The sequence below is a fragment of the Coccomyxa subellipsoidea genome, assembly GCF_000258705.1.
Source record: "Coccomyxa subellipsoidea C-169, whole genome shotgun sequence".
NCBI classification, from domain to species: Eukaryota; Viridiplantae; Chlorophyta; class Trebouxiophyceae; family Coccomyxaceae; genus Coccomyxa; species Coccomyxa subellipsoidea.
This window is the reverse complement of record NW_005178028.1, coordinates 1322697-1341809: the sequence shown is the minus strand read 5'-3', so window position 1 is coordinate 1341809 and position 19113 is coordinate 1322697. Positions and strand designations below refer to the sequence as shown.

Sequence of the window (19113 nt, the reverse complement as noted above, 5' to 3'; positions counted from 1 at the left end):
GTACTTCTGAGTAAATCATGGGGTGCAGCACCGACAAAAGTGTAGGCTGCTTCTATAGACCAGACTCTAATTGCAGGGGTGGTAGCTATGAGTCAGGCTTGCCTTTCCTGATGAGCCCTGCAGGCCTGAACGCCTTCACCACACTGTCATTGGTCTCGATGTAAGGACCCTCCAGAAGCTGTATGCACGCCGGAATAGAAACAAAGACCTGCACAAAGCAATGCAATATGCATCGCATCTCTGCAAATTAAACACAAGGTGCACCCCTGTTCAGCAAAGTGATGATTGGGCGCTCTGCTTTCACACTTATGGTATCGAACATTCACCCACCTCGTCAATGGTTTCTCGGATAGCTTTGGGCTTCCCTGGCAGATTAAGTATAAGGGCTTTCCCTCGCAGGCCTGCTGTCTGTCGGGACAAGACAGCAGTGGGCACATGCCTGCAATTGCACTCAAACAGATCATTTTTCACAGTACAGCATTGACAACACCTGATTCAAGGGGTTGACTCCTGCTCTTGTGTCTCTTACAGATTCTTTGAGGCAGAAGGTGCAGAAATAGAGAAGAAAAGGACGCGATTGGCTCTCACTTCAGGCTGATCGCCCTCATCTGCTCTCCGTACCCTGGCATCATCCGCTCGCATACCTACAAGCAAAGCACCACCAACAAGGTTTCCCTTCACAACTCCAGCCTGCCACCTGCTCAGTATTAGCATTTCAAATACTGCACAGAGGCTCAGCGCATCTCAACTCACATTCATGACGGAGGGGTGCTTCATGAATAATGAAACAGAGAGGGATCAGTACCGCTTCAGTGGCTTCAGGTGTCACATCGCGGGGTGCAGGTCCAGTGCCACCAGTGGTCACCACAAAGCAGCAGCCTTCCTCATCACACTGAGACACACATTGGTCAACAGGCAATCAGAATGATGATGTCCCAATCACACAAAAACATTGTGTTGTAAGCTCTGGTGGTGTTGTGAGATCCTTTGGTTGGAGGACCCACGAATTGCTTTAGGGTGTCTTCTATGAGAGGTTTCTCATCTGGAATCACTCTGTACACTGCATGCCACCTGCAAGATCCAAACACGGGACATTTGCATAAGGACATGGGATTCAGTACTAGGGAATTGCGCAGCAGTCGGATCTAGCGTGGCAGAATCACGCACTCAGATTTGATGGCCTCAGAAAAGAATTCTAAAATCGCTGGTCCGCTTAAATCGTCGTAGATGCCTGCGCTTGCCCTGTCACTCACTGTGACAACACCAAACTTTGCCTTGTCCCCAATGCTGGACGCACTACCACCACTCAAAGATCGTGTGTTCGCTGCCATTATTAGACGCAATCTAAGGCAGAGAAGCACGATCTACTTGTGTTCTGGGGAGGAAGTCCTTCTCACAGTGACGTCAGCCACAGTATGACTCATCAAAGGACCATCGTTTCCCATCTTGCCTTTTTGATTCCATGAAAAACCTCTATAAGAACATTATGAAGTGATCCAAGCTTATCTATCAAAAGCATCCTTAGCGCCTGGGGCAACTATTCTGGTGTCCTTTGATGTTGTGATGGTCAAGCTTCCAGTGACAGCCGCTCAATCGATAAACTTTCTAAATATATGTTAAAGTAATGTATTCGCATCGGTTGCGACACAACATATCGACAGGAATGTAATACCTCCAGCAGGGATAGAACAGGCATGAATAGTTTGCTAGGTCTTCATTTAGCATCATGACGTCAGTAACGCAGTCAATTCCCGAAAAAAACGCCCTACTAGTGGAGTATCCTGGCTACGTGAAAGACTCAGATGCAGCCATCCAGACTTTGGGAGGTCTCGAGGCGATCTCAGCCACAGCAGATGGGTCTTCCCCAGTCATGTCGCTGCATTTGCGCCCTGGAGATCCGCTCTCACATCCCCTTTCGGGATACAAACAGAGCACGCGTGGGTTGCTGTTGCGCATCTCTCGCAATGCAGGTGAGTGGGGTTCACAAACTTGCTGCACCAGACGAACTACTCACCTCCAGTAGGAGTGCCTGGTAAGCAGCAGCAAGGTTGAATGGTCATCACAACAATCTAGAGACGAAGGGGGGAAACGGTCTTGGCTGTGGCAGGTGCAGCCACCGACAGCGAGGAGGAGTTAAAAGCAGAGGTGATGGCGCATGTGAAATTTGCCGTGCGTTTCCCAGGCTTGGCAGATTTCCAGTACGTCTCATGTGATCCCCGACCCCTGCACGAGCAGGTGCTTCTTCTCACCTGTCAAGACCAACAGACTGAGGCCTAGCTCATGCACAGCTTCCATTTGGATGCTCCTGGGTGAGCAAGGCGCATGCATGCAACACATTTGCTATTTGGCAAGATGGGAAAATTGTGAAAGGAGCCGACCAGGCTGACACTGCATGCTTGTGCAGGTTGCACAGCAGGAGGGCCCTCCAGGGCTGGAGACAGAGCCCATGCTGTTCCCTCCACCCCTGTTCACCAAACAGGACCTGCCCATGGATTATGCCTTCAGGAGCTATTACGGGGCTGACCCAGACTACATGAAGACAGGTGGCGCTCCACCCTGTTATTTTATTCCAGCCGTTGATTACCCTGCTGTGTACATACCTGGAAAGAGTCAGAACGAGGGCACCTGCTTTTGCTTGAATGCTCAAGGTCAGGAGGCAGGCAGGCTGAAGCTTCACCACACTGTGGTTGATGGCGGTCTTTGGTTTGATGCGCAGGCGTCAGCAGCCTTGGGAGGGGCATCGGAAGGCTGGCGGCCCACGTCATAAACTTCCAGGCCGTCAATGTGCTGGCCCCTCTATCTGACCCTGGTGCAGGTCTGTCCTGCCACATGCATCGTGCAAGACATACTATCACGCCAGAGCTGCAGCCTTCAGTGTTGCTTGTGACCGTTCTTTCTGTAGGCCTGAGGCATCTCAGACAGCCTCAACATACACTGCCTCTTCTGCTTTGTTCAAATCTCAGATTTGAGAACCTGAAAAAATTCAGCTCTGTATTTGCAGAGGGGGCCGGCCTGTACAAGGACCGCAAGCTGGTCCTGAAGGACTTCTCTGAGCTGATGGCCGAGCGCCCGATTTGGAGCAGCGCTGCTCTCAAGGAGCGTGTGGAGTCCAGCTTCACAGATGTGGAATTTGACATCATGCTGCCACGCATTGCCTACATGTTCAGGAACGGTGTGGCTCACTGCCATTGTTCTGATCTCTCACTCCCAGACTTGGCATGTTTCAACACTTTACCACAAATTTCTGCCGGCCTCCAATTTGTGCTCTCATTGTGTGCCTATTAGTAAGGGACGCAAATAATTTCGATTTGATGCAGGGCCTTGGAGAGGTTTGTGGGTCAGGCGTGGGTATGACCCTCGGAGTGACCCCACCAGCCACAAGTACCAGGCAGTGGACTACAGGTGAGGACCCCAGTGTCTATAAACTCGCATCTATAACCTTGTAGCTCTCCTCGAGCCAGGTCCCCCTGACCATGCTGAAGAACTGAGCGCGTATTTTGTGCTGCTTGAAGGGGTGTGGAGAGGAGTGCTGCAGAGGCGTCTGGAAGTTCGGGTCCATCTTACAAGGATGTCACCTCTTTTGCAGCCATCCCAGTTGGCGAATGCATCCTGCAGCTGTGCAATCTGGCGGATGACTACATACAGAGTGTGATTGACAAGCCAGCCCAACTTGAAACCTGCAGCCTCAAATCAGGTAGTCCTCCTTCAAGTTTTCAATTATACATACCTCACAAGATGACTGTTCAATTCATGCCTGGCTTGTCTTCTAGTGTGATAGAGGACTTTCTATAACACAAGAACTGCGTTCTTACCGGGTTGTAATTTGCAGGCTGGTTCTCTTTGGAAGTGTGGCATGAGCTGCGGGAGAGAGTGGAATCTCGCTTTGCTGCTCTTTGCCAGGCAGCTACTCCCAGCAGGTATCACAAGGATTCTCAACGTCTTCAACACAGTGCTTTCCAGGATCCAACACACATTGCTCAAGCTTGCACCCTTTATGTTGTGCTCCCGCACCTCCACAGGGGCTCAGCCGAGGCCATTGGGGCTACACAACCTGCAGCAGCCGGCCAGCCAGGAGCGGGCACCAACCAACAGGATAGTGCCGGGGCTTCCAGCGCAGCCACAGAGCAGCCGCAGCCCAATCCAGACGCCCCTCAGCAGGACGCCAGCATGTCAGAAAGAGGAGGGAAGCCTGACGTCCCGCCTGTGCACTTCCCGAGGGAGTCTACCCAGAGAGCGGGCAATGCAGGGGCTGGCTTGGCGGCGGCTGCCGAGCCGCCGCAGCCGGCCGGCGCTGATGTCAGCGCTGCGGGTGACTTCAGCATGGCGGACGATGTCAGCGGCGTGGCCGAGGGCGCGGGGCCCCCGGGTGCGGCGCATGACATTCTGCCGGCGGTATACCTGCAGTCTGTGCTCGACAGCTGGCAGGCCGAGGGGCCGCCGCCGGTCGCGCCGAGCGCCGCGGAGCTGCTGGCGGCTTCCGGAGGTGACGCAGGGGATTTTGAGATCTACGAGGGTTCTGATGAGGAAGGGGAGGAAGCTGATGCAGCGGATGATGACGCTGGTCTCACCGAGGAAGCCCAGACAAACGGTGCGCATTGCTTTCTTCCTTCTGTTCACTGAAGCCCAACTTTCCTGCACCTTGTCACTCAATGGACTATCGCGCTTGTGAGGTGAGTGGCGTCGCTGTAAGGAATATTCTGCTTGTTGCAGATGAGGCGGAAGACAGCGATGAGTCAGCTGATGATCGAGGCCAGGCAGCAGCTGGAGGGGATGATGCAGAGGGTGCTTTGGGAAAAGGGGAGACTGAGGGCGAAGAAGAAGAGTCTGAAGAGTCAGAGGAGGAGGAATCGGAGATGGAAGATGAAGACATGGAGGAAGCATACAATGAGGATGATGACGTTGGTTGACTCGCAAACATTTATGTGGCTGCCCTCTTTTGCTGCAATTCATATGAGTAGCGATCCTTACGTATCACACGGCTTGAGTGAGGTTTGTATGCTGGACATGCAACATGCGATAGTGCTGTGAGCAGACTGCCCTGAAGCAAATGCTGACTGCTATCCATATTTTAAATTACAAGACCCTTGCAACTGGTTCACACTGGCAGATCCGTGAACCACCTGGTGTTGGTGCACCACAAAGATTTATCTGCCCAGATTATCAAGGAACTCATGCCCTTCCGCGCACATCTGTACATCATTTGCATCCTGTCAAGCCATACATGCCGCTGTTGGTTGATACTTGATCACTGTACAAGCATGCAGACGCAAAGCCATGGTCGCACGCGCAATGTTCTGCAAGAAGCGCACTACACACAGTTCCTTTCCTGCATAAACTGCGCAGGGAATTTACTTGTGTACAAGATGAAGCGGCCTTGGGACAACCTTATCATCAGCTGCAGCACCAGCAAATGCATGCGCATGCGCATCTGCACAAGCACTTTCCTGAACTTCATCGGATTGATGCGCTTCTATGAACACAGCAAGGTTGTACACACATGATGCAATCCCGCTGACACTTCAAGCTGAGCTCGGTCAAGGAGTGATCTCCTTGTGGATGTCTTGTGCATAGGCGCTTGTCTGCCTTTTTAGAGTATCCCTTGGAGCCACCACCCTTTTCCAGACAGGATGCTCCTCCCAGATTAAGTTGACCTGCAGCCACTCAAACTCATCCCATCACTTCTTGACACTGACACTGTTCTCCAGCCTGGCAGGATCCCAAATGCCGCAGTGTCAATTTTATTTCCAGGGCAAGGGCTTTGTAATTTTTGAGATTATTGCAGTGGGGGCGAACACACCTCCTCAATGGGCACCCCTCTCGTCTCTGGCAGTAGGAACGCCACTGTCAAGGTCATGACTGCCACGCATCCCGCGAAGAAGATGAATGTTGCATACTGCATGGCAACACAGAAACGGTCAACTTTGCATATTGAACCAATCCAAGAAGGTCACATTTGCTTCCCTGGGAATAATGAGGCCTGGGAGCTTCAGGCTAAAACTAAGGCACCATGTACTGTAAAACATGCATGTCTTTTTATGAGAAAACAACTGTTTACCTCCAGCCTGCACATCATGCTGAGGTATGATTGAGCTATGCAGAAGGAGCTCAGAAAGTTGGTGAAGACAGTCACTGATTGCCCAAGAGATCTTGTCTCGATGGTATGTATCTCAGTAGGTACCTGTGCAAAGCCACAGCACAGATCAAGCAAAGCCCACCGTCAATCTTCCCTCTTCCCAAACAAGCTGCAATGATTGTACCGGTAATAGGCAGTGAAGATGGGCGTACCAGCCACCCAAGAGGGCCCCATGAGTAGGCAAAGCCAGCAGTAAACATACAAACAAAGACCTCAATCAGGACTATTGAGTAAATTGGCGGCGACACATGCTTGAAAGTCACGGCCATTAGAATGGTCGCAGCAATCTGTGCCAAGATCATCTGGACACCACCCGCCCAGAACAGCTTCTTGCGGCCCACCCTGTGAATAGCATGCTCATTCGTCATTGTAATTGCCGTAACAGCTGCATCTTGACATGCTGCAGCTTCTCAAGGCTGCCAGCTCAAGAAGAGTTTTCAAATGGCCCTATGATTCCACTCAAATAGCAACCATGCAAGCAGGTCACTGAATGGACAAAGAATGCTTTTGCAGAATCTATGACTCACCTGTCGACCAAGTAGATTGCAACTAGTGTTGCACCAATATTGATGGCGGTCACAATTAGAATGCCCAGCAGAGATGCCGTCTGTGCCATGCCCAATGTGATGAAGATCTGAGGAGCTACAGTCACACCGGATCTCACTTGACAATGTATTATCTTGAAATTCCAAAGAGGCCCATCACAGCGCACACTCTCAAAACAGCACCATTCTCACTCAATGCATGCACATCATTGATCTTTGACAGACAGCGCGCCTGAGAAGAGTCAACAGAGATGAAAACTGCAATCGCGCACCATAGAAGATGAAGGCGTTGATTCCAGTGAACTGCTGGAAGACAGGAATGAGGATGGAAAATAGCAGCTGTGGGATGTGGCGGCGCTGTGTGAAGAGCCGCAGGGAGCCCTTGTGCTTCTTTGATTCCATGACAGCATCCTTGATGTCCGCCAGCTCAGCCTCAACCTCTTTGGTGCCTCGCATCAGCTCCAAGATCTGTGCATGCCACATTCCAACTCACCCCCTTGTGACATCAGCTGTTTTGCGTGCAGTGTGCAAAACTAGATCACAAGACCACTGGCATTCCCTTGGCATGCTCTTCCCCTGCACCCTCTAGGTGGGCAAAATTCCTGTCTTCAGACCGATACGATTAAGCTGCGCACGCAACGCGGGTACAGCTATTTTATTAGGAGCAATGGGGTTGCTTATACCTGTCGTCCCTCCTTCTCATAGCCTCTCTGGACCAAGCTGTTGGGAGTGTCGGGCAGCAGCAAGCTTCCCACAAAGAACACAAACGCGGGCACAGATGCGAGGCCCAGTGACAGCCGCCAGCCCAAATTGGGACCCAAGAAGTTGGTGCCTGCATGCATGCAATGCTCAGATGCATGCAGCTTGTAATTTGATTCCCCTTTCAGAATAACACTGTATACTTGCCTTCTGCAAATGCAGTTTGGGACAGTAATCCTGCTCATCTGACAGACACTTGTGCACATAACATGAGGCGGTGGGTGACTGCGCAAAAGAGTAGCGTCGCACCATAGTTGATGCAATTTGCAATGAGAATGCCGAAGGCCGTTGCCAGCTGGAAGCATATGTTGAGGCTGCCCCTCAATGTGGCAGGACTCATCTCCGACAGATACATTGGGACGGCCTGCATTGTCATTTGCAAGTGATCACCATACCCATTGCATAATTGGTTAAAAAGCTTGACACCCGGCAAGATCGAGCAGAGGAGTGCAGGAGTTGTTGCCACTAGCGGCCATTGGCATACCTGAGTCGCAAATCCGATCGCCACTCCAAGAACGACTCGGCCTATCACCAAAAGTGCTATGTGATTGGCTGCCGCTTGCATGACGGATCCCACAACGAAGGCAAAGCCACCGCAGATCATGGTAAATCTCCTGCCAAAGCGGTTGCTGATCCAACTTGCCAGCAATCCTGTCACCCATAGAAAATTTCTATCAGCAGCAAAGTATCACAATGGATTATCTTAATGATGCTTCATGGAAATGAAGTCCGACATGATGCGTTCGGCTCACCTGCAAAAGCCCCTGCCAAGAACATCGATGATTGCCAAAGTTGAAGGGTCTGTAAGAGCACAGGAAAGGGTATGAGACCATTTTGTCAACGTTTGAATGTGCCTAATTGCAAAGCCAATGTTGAAGCAAGAATTCTAGCGTTGATGGGATAGTTGACTGGCCTGGCTGTCAAATTGACAGTAGTCTTTGTTCGCCGTGCTTTGCAGTGCCTCCTGCTTCTGCAGTATGACTTCCGGGAAAAACCTCTGCATGTCAGCATTTTCAGTATCTACAGGCGTAACACGTCGAACAACAATGCAATAGTGTGTATCAGCTGCACGGCGCTAGCTGGAAAGGGACCAGCATCATCACCTCCAAGAATCCGTGCATACTCGCCACGCCGCCCGCGATGCCTGCAACACGGACAGCTAATGTAAATGTGTTTGCGTTTTCTTGAAAATAAGGAAAAGGATTTGTTTGCTTCTCTTGTCGGATGTTCACGAGGACATCGTGAAGAGAATGAGAGCCCACCGAGGTCATATCCGAACAGCAGCCCTCCGCTGGATGCCACGATACAGACAAGAAACACACGCCAGCTGAGCTCTCCATGATATTCTGCAGATCTGGTGCCTACTGTAGCAATCGCTAAGCCACCGGCCATTTCGGCCTTTGTGTGTCGGGGATGCCGTGTTGGCTTTCTTCACGCTTCCCAGCTTTTCACCTCAAGGCGGCAAAATACAAGCCCGTACTTCGAGAAGAGATTGCAAAACACATCCTGATAGCAGCTTATGGGAGGCTTTGTGCAGAGTCTGACGAGCTAGCTGCCCCTCGAGGAAGGGAGGAGAGCCGATGTTCCGGAATGTCTGCGGCTACGCTTTGCATGGGCGAAGCTTGGCAACGATTTGCATGCGAAGGAACTGTCCTTCCGGATCGCATCAACTTTCATCCACTTACTATGGATTATTGTTGATAGTGTCAAACTTTGTGAACGATATGGCTGGCCCTGGGAGATCAAGGGGACGAGGTCGTGGAAGGTTTGGGATCTCGCCTGGATTGAGACCCATATCGGAGGAGAGCAGGCTGACAATTGGACAGCAGCTGGAAGTATTTCAGCGCTCCAACGAAACAAGTAACTCTTGTTCTGATATCAGTCAAATCATGAGATATCCCTAAGCTCTTATATGTACAGCTTGAGCCCTTGAAGTGATGATGATTGGCGGAAAAATTGTCAGTACAGGCTGACTTCACGTACTGAGCACACAATTTTGATTTTCAGCAGAGGAAAGACTAGTATACATCGATGTTCGCTTAGATGCCATTTGCGCTTGCTTTTGACTTGGACGTCCACTCAATCTTTCTCGAGTGTCTTCTGATGCCCTTGTGCTGTCGAACAGGCTACGTGTTTCCTCCTGGCCTGAGCAATCACGACCGCGCAGTTGTCCATGCAGAATGCCGCAAGTACGGCTTCACGTCAAAGAGCCAAGGGTGAGCTGTCCACCCAGACACTCCTACAGCATGCAATGCCTTACCAAGGTGCCATCACTCAGAATGTTCATTGATCGCGGAGGTTACGCAATAAGGCCACATCAGCTCACTGGCTAATGCATTCTGTGCAACAGGAAGAATGACAATCGGCAAGTCACTGTCTACAAGCCAGCAGCCTCGGGACGCCTGGTGAAGGAGGCATTTGACCTGCCAATCGCCCCTGCCTCATTGGATGTCCTCCAAGCTTACTATGAGGTATATCCTGCCTGCACAGCGTTGTGCACATCCTAATTTGTGACTGCATTGTCAAAAGACAGGCCCTCATCATGGTCATCACCGGAACTTACCAGGACATGCAATGGCTGCAGAGGCATCCACCATCGGATGCAGAGCTTGCCGCCGCCATGCAAGGGGGTGCGGTGGCGTCCCTGGGTGCAGCGGAGCACCAGGTGCATCAGCAAGTCAGCGGCAGGAAGCGCAGGAGCACGGTCGGCGCTGCACACTTCCCTGAAGAGGAGGTGCGCAGGCACCATGCAGCGTGGGCCAGGGCTCAGCAGACTCCTGCCGTGGCCGCCATCACAGCCACTCGCAATGCGCTCCCAATTGCACCATACAGGTGCCTGTCCTCCTTCAACATAATTGAGTCTTTCTCAGCAGGGGTCTGGGAACCGGGGAGTGAGAATCAACATTCCTTTGTAACATGAGTATGATGCAAAGGCTGGATCCTGCCACATCCACTAGTGCAGCTGACGCAAGGTTGTGAGACTGTAGCTGAGGGGAGGCATGAATGTGGGTTGCAGGAATCAGATTCTGCAGGCGATTGCCAACAATCAGGTGGTGCTGGTTGCCGGAGAGACCGGCTGTGGCAAGACGACGCAGGTGCCCCAGTTTCTCCTTGAGGACGCCTGGGGTGCGCTTCTGTTTATTTGGATGCAATTTACACCATCAATTGGCCACCTGTACCAGGAAGATTGAATTCTAGTCCAGATAGCTCAAGAGCTTGGAGGCAAAGGGGCACAAGCTTCATGATGTATGCATGAACATGGGGTAAGGTAATTGTACAAACGAGTGAGAACCTGGCTACAGCAAGTGCACAGAAGCAGGATCAGCAGGAAACCCACCGTCAGTGCTAGAGAATCAGTTGAGTAGAGATGCAGGCAACATTGAAGCGATTGTGCCCTGTCCTGTGTGCAGCTGCCGGGCGCGGCTGCCGCATAATGTGCACGCAGCCGCGGCGCATCAGCGCAATCTCCATCGCGGAGCGGGTGGCGGCTGAGCGCGGCGAGAAGTGCGGTACCAGTGTCGGCTACACCATCCGCCTGGAGTCCAAGTGAGTCCTCCTGCTTGCACTTCCGCAGCCTGCACTGATTGTTATACTGATACAAGAAATGGCCATACATGCAGTGGAACTCAAAAGGTTTAGATGTTGCAGTGGCTGTGCTGATCACTGCTGATGTTATAGTTTTCAAAAGCATGTTGCAGCAGTGGTTGTGTGCTGCATACGGCGGCTCTGCCCAGGCTCTCCCGTGGCTTTGTCTTGCATCATCAAGGTCCATGATGTGGTGCCGGAGGCAAACATATTTTCCCAAAAGCCTAGAAAAAGAGAGCTGAGATGAAACTCTCCTTGTGTTTGCGCAGGGGAGGCCCGGGATCCTCGCTGATGTTCTGCACGAATGGGGTACTGCTGCGCATGCTGACTCAGGGGGAGGGCCTGGATGACATAACCCATATAATTGTGGACGAGATCCACGAGAGGGACCGCTTTGCAGACTTCCTGCTCATCCTGCTGCGAGACCTGCTGCTTGCGCACCCCAACCTGCGTGTCGTGCTGATGTCTGCTACTCTGCACATAGAGCTGTTCTCCAATTACTTTGGCGGCTGCCCGGTCATTGAGGTGAGCCGCAAGACTGCCAGACAATAGCAATCGATGCTTCTTGATCAAAACAAGAGCCCGGTGCCCATTTTTTGTCTGATGTTGCATATATTGTATGCATAGACACAGGCGCACCTTTCTGGTGGATGCGTACACATTTTGCTTCTTGCTGTCAGTGTCTCAATTGATGCAAAGATGCTGGCTGTTTGCAGGTGCCTGGATTCACATACCCTGTGACAGACATGTATCTCGAGGATGTGCTGAGGCTGATCGGCTACCAAGATGCGCTGCTGGCCCAGCAAGATGGTAATTCATCCAGAAGAGGTCATGGTGGCATTCTGCCTCCAGCCCCAAACAGGGCAGAGCCCTCAGACATTCCAAAGGAGCAGAGAGAGGCTATAGAGAGCGCAATCATGCAGGCCTTCTTGCATGGCGACGACGAGCACTTTGATCACTTGCTGGAGGTAAGGTACTCCTTTCATCAGAGTTAAGATTTCACATTTCCTTGATGTCTTTTAAGCCTAGGTCTGCATCTTCTGCCACTGCATGACAATGCTTGAAGCGCTTTCATGCGTGCAGATGACAGGAGCCAACAGCATGGACGAAGCATGCTCCACTGCGTGCTTGAACGTAACCCACATGAGCACAGGTAATATTTTCTACAATATAAAAGTCCTTGTTACAAGATTGGGTGGTGGTCTGATAGCTGCCTAAAAGCTTTTTGCCTGCAACAAGGACCCTTTGCTGCAACAGGAGCCACGGCGCTGATGGCAGCAGCCGGCAAGGGGAGGTTGGAGGATGTGGCTGCACTGCTGACGGCCGGGGCAGACCCCCTGCTGCGCTCTCGAGACGGCAGCAGCGCGCAGGACTGGGCCACCAAGTTCGGCCACTCAGAAGTGGCAGACTTCCTGAGCAGCCACATGGAGGTGCCTTGCAACTGCACCACTGTCCTTGATTCTATCAAGGACAGGCCATTGCAGACTGCTAATGCAACAGCTTCCTCAATATGCCTGCTCCTTTCTTGGCGTAGCGGAGTCCTTGGAAGTTTTGTCTTTGGTGTTGGGCATCCCCTGCTTTGTGAAAGCGTTGGCCTCTCAACGGAGAAGTGTGAAACACCTCGGCTGAGAACAGCGATCTATTTCAACGGGGCCTGTGACTCCATTCTTTCATCCTCTTGGCTAGAAGGGGCCACAACCAAGCAACAGCAGAGTTGACGGCCTCAGAGGATTGAGCAGGGTGTGCATGCTTGCGGCAGGTGGCGCAGACGTCCAGTCATGCGGAGGTGAGCGCGCTGGCAGTGTCTCGGTACCAGGCGTCCACGGATGCTGACGAGGTGGACCTGTCCTTGATAGAGGCGCTGCTGATGTACATCTGTGGCGAGGGCCCCTACAGCCGAGCTGAAGAGCAGGGCGCCAGCCTGGGCGCTGTTCTCATCTTCCTTCCTGGTGCGTCTTTACTGCTCTATTGTTCCTATCATACTCGCTGCCATCCTTGCTGCAAAGCCTTTAACACCTGTGACCCACGCGCCGTCGTAAAGTGGCTTGTCACTGAGACACCTGCATATTCAGGAGAGAGTCTGTGGTGCTCAGCAGAATAGGGGACTCTCAATCAACTTGTGATCACTTCTGAGTGCTGGACACTGACAGAGTTGCTTCTAACGCGCTTGGCAGGACTCAATTTGGCTCCGTTTGATGTTCTTCTCTCGTGCATTCAGATACCCCCAGCACGCTGCGAGAGATAGTGAGCAATCCATGTGCACTTTGAGCAGGGTGGGACGAGATAATCCGGCTGAAGGAGCAGCTGGAGGGCCGCCAGAGCGCTCTCAGCGGCAGCAAGTACATGGTCCTGCCCCTGCACAGCATGGTGCCCGCCGCAGAGCAGCGCAAGGTCTTCAAGCGGGCCCCGGTTGGCGTGCGCAAGATCGTCCTTGCAACCAACATCGCCGAAACGGTGGGGCCCACATGTGTGTCGTGTCTTGCTCAGCTCTTGTCTCTGTCACACTGCTAAATGCTCAGAGCATGGGCTCCAGGGTATGCCCTGTATGGCTGGTGCTTCTTCCTTTAGCAGTAGGTCAGGCAGTGCATTTCTAAGGAGAACAATCTATCAAGACTGTTCAGCAGTCTGCACAAGCTCTACAGCAGCAGTTCAAAGAAGAATGTTTCTGCAGATATAAATGAAGATGCAGAGAGGGCTGGTGTGACATGCAGGCGGTGACGATAGATGACATAGTGTGCGTGATCAACAGCGGGCGCCACAAGGAGAAGAGTTACGACCCCTACACCAATGTGTCCACGCTGCAGGCCACCTGGATCTCCAAAGCCTCTGAGCGCCAACGCCGCGGCCGTGCCGGCCGCTGCCAGCAGGTGCCGTTCATTCACTCCCTTACATTGCATTCTTGTCATGCCTGCCGAACATCACTGACAGACCACAGTGTCATCAACGCCTGGATCCATGTCAAGAGAGTTGCAATGCCAGTCTTGCATAATATTCATAAAGCGTTTTGCAGGACTTTGTCATATGCATTGCAATGTCTGCCAGACATAATTTTGACACACCACAGTGTTGTCAGCCCTCGGATCCATGGCCTCAGGAGAAAATACGTGAGAATTGCATCACCTTGAGAACGAGCGCTTTGCAGAACTGCGTTGCATGCGTTGCCGGTGCCGAGCTGGTTGTGCACCGCAGGGCGTGTGTTTCCACCTGTACTCGCGCGTGCGCAGCGAGGGCCTCGCAGACTTCCAGCTTCCCGAGCTCCAGCGCAGCCCCCTGGACGAGCTCAGCCTGCAGGTCAGCGCTCCACCTACCTCCACATATCCCTGTTCAATAGACCTGATTGGGGCTCCTTCCCAGCTTGCTCGAGCACTCAAACGGCCTGCAAGATGGCGTGCAGACTGAAAATTGCAGGCCCCATTGCAGGGGATATGGCAGGGAGATTGCAGGCAAAGACCTGAGCCTCAATGATGCGGGCAGAGGGTCTGTGTCCTTTTGCAAGGGCGGAACTATCAGGCGACAGCTCACCAGATCATGGTTATCAAATCGCGTGCTATCCTGAACTCCCGTCCTCTGGCATGGTCCAGGTGAAGCTGCTGGAGGGTGCGGGCTTTGGCCACACGAGTGTGGCGGAGTTTCTGGACAAGGCGGTGGAGCCACCGCCGGCGGTGTCGGTGGCGAATGCGGTGCGGCTGCTGCAGGACATCGGCGCGTTTGAGGCGCCCGGGGAGCGGCTGACGCTGCTGGGGCGCCACCTGGCAGCGCTGCCGCTGCCGCCACGCATCGGCAAGATGCTGCTCTACGGCGTCCTCTTCGGCTGCCTCGACCCCATCCTCACCGTCTCCTGCTGCATGGCCTACCGGTGCGCCTGCAGTCAGAGTCAGGAATTCAACAGTGCACACCTTGTGCTGCATCCTTTTCTATAGCGGCTTCTTGACAATTGCTTGCTGAGATAGTAATACTCACCTCAGCAAATTAGGTGCATGGCTACTGTTGCCATCCGCATGCATCAATACCTTATATATGTCAGAGGTGGCATAAGGGGCTACAGGCTTGCCTAGACAACAATATCTTCCGCTTGCTGTTCCTCCTCACCATGCTTTCCACGGGCAGACACGAGAACGCATAATGAAGAAGGCAGCGTGTACGCTAGGTCTGTTGGAAGTAGAGCCATCACAAGCAAAGATTAGAGGGATCTCAATGGTCTCCCATGGAAGGAATGGTGCTCTACTCCTGCCAGTGCCCAGAACGCTCTTCACATGAAAACGTTTAGCACAACACTACATGCTGACATGTGCGCTGCGCGGACGTGCATCCAGGGATCCTTGGGTGCTGCCGATAGAGGCGACGGCGCGGCGAGCGGCATCCGCCGCAAAGCAGACGCTGTCGGACGGGGCCGGCGGCTGCAGCGACCACCTGGCGCTCGTGCGCGCGTACAACACGTGGTCGGCCGAGAAGGGGCGCGGGCGCGAGTACGCGTACGCAGCCGCCACTCACATCAGCGGGGGCACCATGTGCATGATCGAGGGCATGCGTGGCCAGCTTCTCGGCGAGCTCACGGTGCGCCCTTCATCGCCCTGTACTCTTTCAAGTTATATGTAAATTGTTATACTCTATCCAAAGCACGCACTGGCGCTGTGCACTTCCCAGACTAGGTACTGAGCCCTCTACTGTTCCCTAGGCATGCCACTGCAGGAGATTACAAGTCTAGTTGATCTGAATTGCAAACCTCCCAAACATGTTGTGAATTTATGAAGCGGCGTTTTGCCCAAAAGAGATCCGAATTGTGGTTCTTGACCCACATTACACTGCTTGTCCGCCACATCAAGTTTGTTGGGGGTAAAGGATGGGTTGCCGACGTTGCTTGATCCAAGAACTGAGGACGTGTCATTTGCAACAGGCTCGCGGGTTTGTGTCATCCCTGGACGCTGCCTCTGTCAACGCGCGCGATGTGGGCCTTGTGCGCAGCGTCATGGCAGCCGGCTTCTACCCCCTGGTCTGTTCCGCTCCTCTGTCCTCGCTTTCGCTCCTTCATTGCTCCTGTAAACTTGCCTGGTTCCGGTAGTGATGATGGGTAACAATGATCAACTCACGTGGCCATGGCTGCGTGTTAGTTAGGGGTACGTTGAGGCTTTGGCAGCACTGTGGGTATTTTGATGATGTCATAATCGTAGATAAGCTGACTTCAAGCACCCTGTTGTTGATCTTAGGTGGGGCGGCTGCTCAGCAAGAAGCTTGAGAGGGGGCAGGCACCCCGCAAGAGCGCCCATATCCTCACAGCCAAGGAAGAGAAGGTGCGGCACTGCAACCTTTGTCTGCTGATGCTCAATGACTGTCTGATCGCCGTCTAATGTCTTTTTCTGGGTCTCTTGAGAAGTGGTTGAGAGTCACTCAACCAATATGCTGCCTGTCTGGCAAACAAGCTGGGTACCTCCAAATTCCTTGTGTCTTCTCTACACCTGAAATAAGCTGCTAACAACGCAGGTCAAGATTCACCCGTCCTCAGTGAATTTCCAGCTCGATGCTCCTGTTGTCCGCAAGGGCGAGCCGCGCCCCTGCCCCATCATCATCTTCGAGGAAGTATGAGTTTCCTTTGATTGACCGAGCCAGCTTGCTGCATTGCTGTCACATAGGTTGTAGCTTGATGCGGTTGTAGTGTGATGGTGCTGTGCGCTTGTCCTGTCATTGTAATAGGGGTGCACCATTTTTTTCCCTCTAGGAGGCCTTTTACGCACACATATATATAAATATGTCAGCACTCCCTATTCTCTTTTCTTCACTTACAACCCCGTCCATTTGCTTACTCGGTGTTCACCATTCAGCCAGTGCCGGCCTCCTCTCGGGGATGCCTGCAAGGGCATTCTTCACGTGTGAGGTGGAAATGCATTGGCCATCTGTCTAGCCCATATTTTGAAACACTTGCATGTCCAAGCTTCCCCCCAAATCTTGTCTTTTGCATCCTCGTCTTGATGACATGCTAGGGCTCATCTGGATGCCAGGGTTCAGTGGTATCAAATAGCGTAGGGGTTTCAGACAAGGGTGTGTGTGTGGTTGCAGGTGACTCGCAATGAGTCAGTCCTGGCAGTGCGCCAGTGCACGGCAGTGAACCCGCACGTGCTACCGCTGGTGGCTGCAAGTCTGCGCGTGGCCGGTGAAGTGGAGGACAGTGACATGGGTGGCTGGAATAGCGATTCTGACGGCGATGGCGCGAATGGGCTGCCTTCCGGCCCTGCATGGTGAGTGCTCTTAGGACATGCCCAGTCTAACAATGTTATCTTTCTGCTGCATAGTGTGAGGACGCGCCCATTTGGTCTCTTCATGAAGTCTGCCGCATGCTCTGTACTCTGGTGAGCATGTGCTTTTGAGGGCACATCCGGTACTTCTTCAGGTGCAGTGACACATGTACTGTGCACTCTGAGGACATGCCCAGTGCAGAGTGCTACAGAAGAAATACTTGAGGGGATATTCTTTTGAGCACGGGATCCTTGACATTTGCCCGTCATGGTTGTGCAAAGACCAATCAGATGAGAGACCTGTCAAGGGCATTATCCCATTTCTGTCTTGGTTTCGATATTCAGCTCCTGTGGGCAAGTAGAACTGGACGCTCTCGACTGGACTGGACTCACTGAGTGCACCTGGACGCTCTCAAGAGTCTCTGATATGAATGTAGTGCGCCTCCCGGGGTTTTTTCGCACTTTTTAGGGGATGTTTCACTTGGCTTGAGTTTCCTGTCTGCCAGGTTTGATGAGATGACTTAATTGTCTGCCAGGGTTGATGAGGTGACTCCTGTGCCTGCCAGGGTTGATGAGATGACTTAATCATCTGCCAGACTTGATGAGATGACTTGTCTGTCTGCCATGGTCGATGAGGTGACTTGTGTGCCTGCCAGGGTGGATGATGAGGATATGGAGGAGGGCATGGGGCCGGCGACCCAGCTGGAGATAGACGGCTGGCTGTCTTTGAGAGTGCCCACTGCTGCGGCGGCGCCCCTCTTGTGCCTACGACAGCGCCTCAACACATGCTTTGCCGCCAAGGTAGGCCAACAATGCTGGCTTTGCTGATGTGGCACCACTCACAATACTGATCACAAAGGAGGGTAGTGAATAAATCCAACATCAGGCAGGTCTGGCAAGCATGCTTGTTCATGTCAAGGTGTTTATCTGCATTGTCTGTTCAAAGACAGTCAAAGCACATTTGCTCAGGCTTGCAAGGGATCTCATATTTCTCACATGCTGTCTGACCCTCCTGAAATATGTGACAATGTTCTGCTGCTACACAGGTGTTGCTTGGCGTAGCTGGTCCTTAGGACTGGAAAACGTGTATTATAAGTAATAATAATAACTCTGCTGCAGGTGTCAAACCCACGAGGTGTCCTGGACGAGGCGCATGCGGGGGCGCTGCAGACGGCAGCGTCACTGTTTTCACTGGAGGCCGGCGGCCCCGAGAGCGGATTCTCCCTGGAAGCTGCCGTGCCCATGCCTTTCAGTCACAGCGGCGGCCGCTTTTCAGCCCCTTACAACGCAAACCCCTACAGAGGCGGCGGCAGGTCCGTGTCTGTGGCTGTCAGGACATGTCCTCAGAGTGATCTAGCACATCTCAGCGAAAATTCAAATAAACTTGCATACTAGCGTTGCAGACTTTTCTTGCTTCAAGTTTCCCTGGGATCGATCTCATGATGCTCCAAGATGTGTGGAGATGACCAGGTCACCGGACTATGTTTTTCTCTACTTTTGGAACCTCGAAACCTGCCTTCGGGAAGCAATGCCTGACGCACCTGATGGGCATTGCAGGGGCGCTGGAAGGGTTGCAGGCCGACACCATGGCGGCGGCGGCGGCCACATCCCCCAGCACAGTATGCCCTCCAGGGGGCATGTGCCGGCAGCGCGCGGCCGGGGCCGGTCACATGAGCACATGCTGCGCGCGATGCCGGTGGCGGCCGCAGCCGGCGATGCGTACTTCGATGCTCCCCAGCTCAGCCACAGCCCGGGGGGCAGGGGACAGGTGATGCTCTGAAGCCTGAAGCTGCCTCCCAAGTTGCCACCCTTCCCCTGCATGGCCTCTGCACACGCAGCGTGGAAGCATTGTCTGTGCAAGGAG

At 52.9% G+C, this 19113-nt stretch overlaps 4 protein-coding genes across 4 annotated transcripts; 2 read left to right on the top strand and 2 right to left on the bottom strand.

The window, feature by feature from the left end:
- Nucleotides 1-85: 85 nt before the first annotated feature.
- Nucleotides 86-1331, bottom strand: COCSUDRAFT_18464 (molybdopterin biosynthesis protein; the record flags this gene model as incomplete). The annotated part of the gene is made up of 6 exons (XM_005645092.1): nucleotides 86-208; nucleotides 331-439; nucleotides 589-644; nucleotides 806-892; nucleotides 1005-1071; nucleotides 1168-1331. The coding sequence occupies 6 exons, from the start codon at nucleotides 1329-1331 to the stop codon at nucleotides 86-88; spliced, it is 606 nt and encodes a 201-aa protein (XP_005645149.1).
- A 395-nt stretch (nucleotides 1332-1726) lies between these two features.
- Nucleotides 1727-4907, top strand: COCSUDRAFT_57748 (hypothetical protein; the record flags this gene model as incomplete). Its single annotated transcript, XM_005645091.1, has 10 exons — nucleotides 1727-1970; nucleotides 2108-2235; nucleotides 2405-2543; nucleotides 2717-2815; nucleotides 3002-3172; nucleotides 3318-3402; nucleotides 3513-3694; nucleotides 3830-3917; nucleotides 4020-4588; nucleotides 4711-4907. 10 exons carry the CDS (start codon nucleotides 1727-1729, stop codon nucleotides 4905-4907), a joined length of 1902 nt encoding a protein of 633 aa, XP_005645148.1.
- A 152-nt stretch (nucleotides 4908-5059) lies between these two features.
- COCSUDRAFT_54368 (general substrate transporter) lies at nucleotides 5060-8829 on the bottom strand (the record flags this gene model as incomplete). The annotated part of the gene is made up of 13 exons (XM_005645090.1): nucleotides 5060-5651; nucleotides 5798-5893; nucleotides 6056-6178; nucleotides 6286-6475; nucleotides 6661-6775; nucleotides 6951-7146; nucleotides 7362-7510; nucleotides 7687-7801; nucleotides 7922-8088; nucleotides 8190-8238; nucleotides 8351-8434; nucleotides 8541-8581; nucleotides 8700-8829. 13 exons carry the CDS (start codon nucleotides 8827-8829, stop codon nucleotides 5535-5537), a joined length of 1572 nt encoding a protein of 523 aa, XP_005645147.1. The 3' UTR covers nucleotides 5060-5534.
- Nucleotides 8830-8956: 127 nt separating this feature from the next.
- Nucleotides 8957-19029, top strand: COCSUDRAFT_57746 (P-loop containing nucleoside triphosphate hydrolase protein; the record flags this gene model as incomplete). Its single annotated transcript, XM_005645089.1, has 23 exons — nucleotides 8957-8975; nucleotides 9563-9653; nucleotides 9788-9908; nucleotides 10022-10269; nucleotides 10454-10563; nucleotides 10848-10983; nucleotides 11292-11547; nucleotides 11739-11990; nucleotides 12106-12175; nucleotides 12280-12452; nucleotides 12782-12971; nucleotides 13295-13476; nucleotides 13734-13889; nucleotides 14212-14313; nucleotides 14604-14878; nucleotides 15336-15576; nucleotides 15917-16012; nucleotides 16227-16310; nucleotides 16501-16596; nucleotides 17074-17252; nucleotides 17906-18050; nucleotides 18369-18562; nucleotides 18807-19029. The coding sequence occupies 23 exons, from the start codon at nucleotides 8957-8959 to the stop codon at nucleotides 19027-19029; spliced, it is 3639 nt and encodes a 1212-aa protein (XP_005645146.1).
- Between the last annotated feature and the right edge of the window lie 84 nt (nucleotides 19030-19113).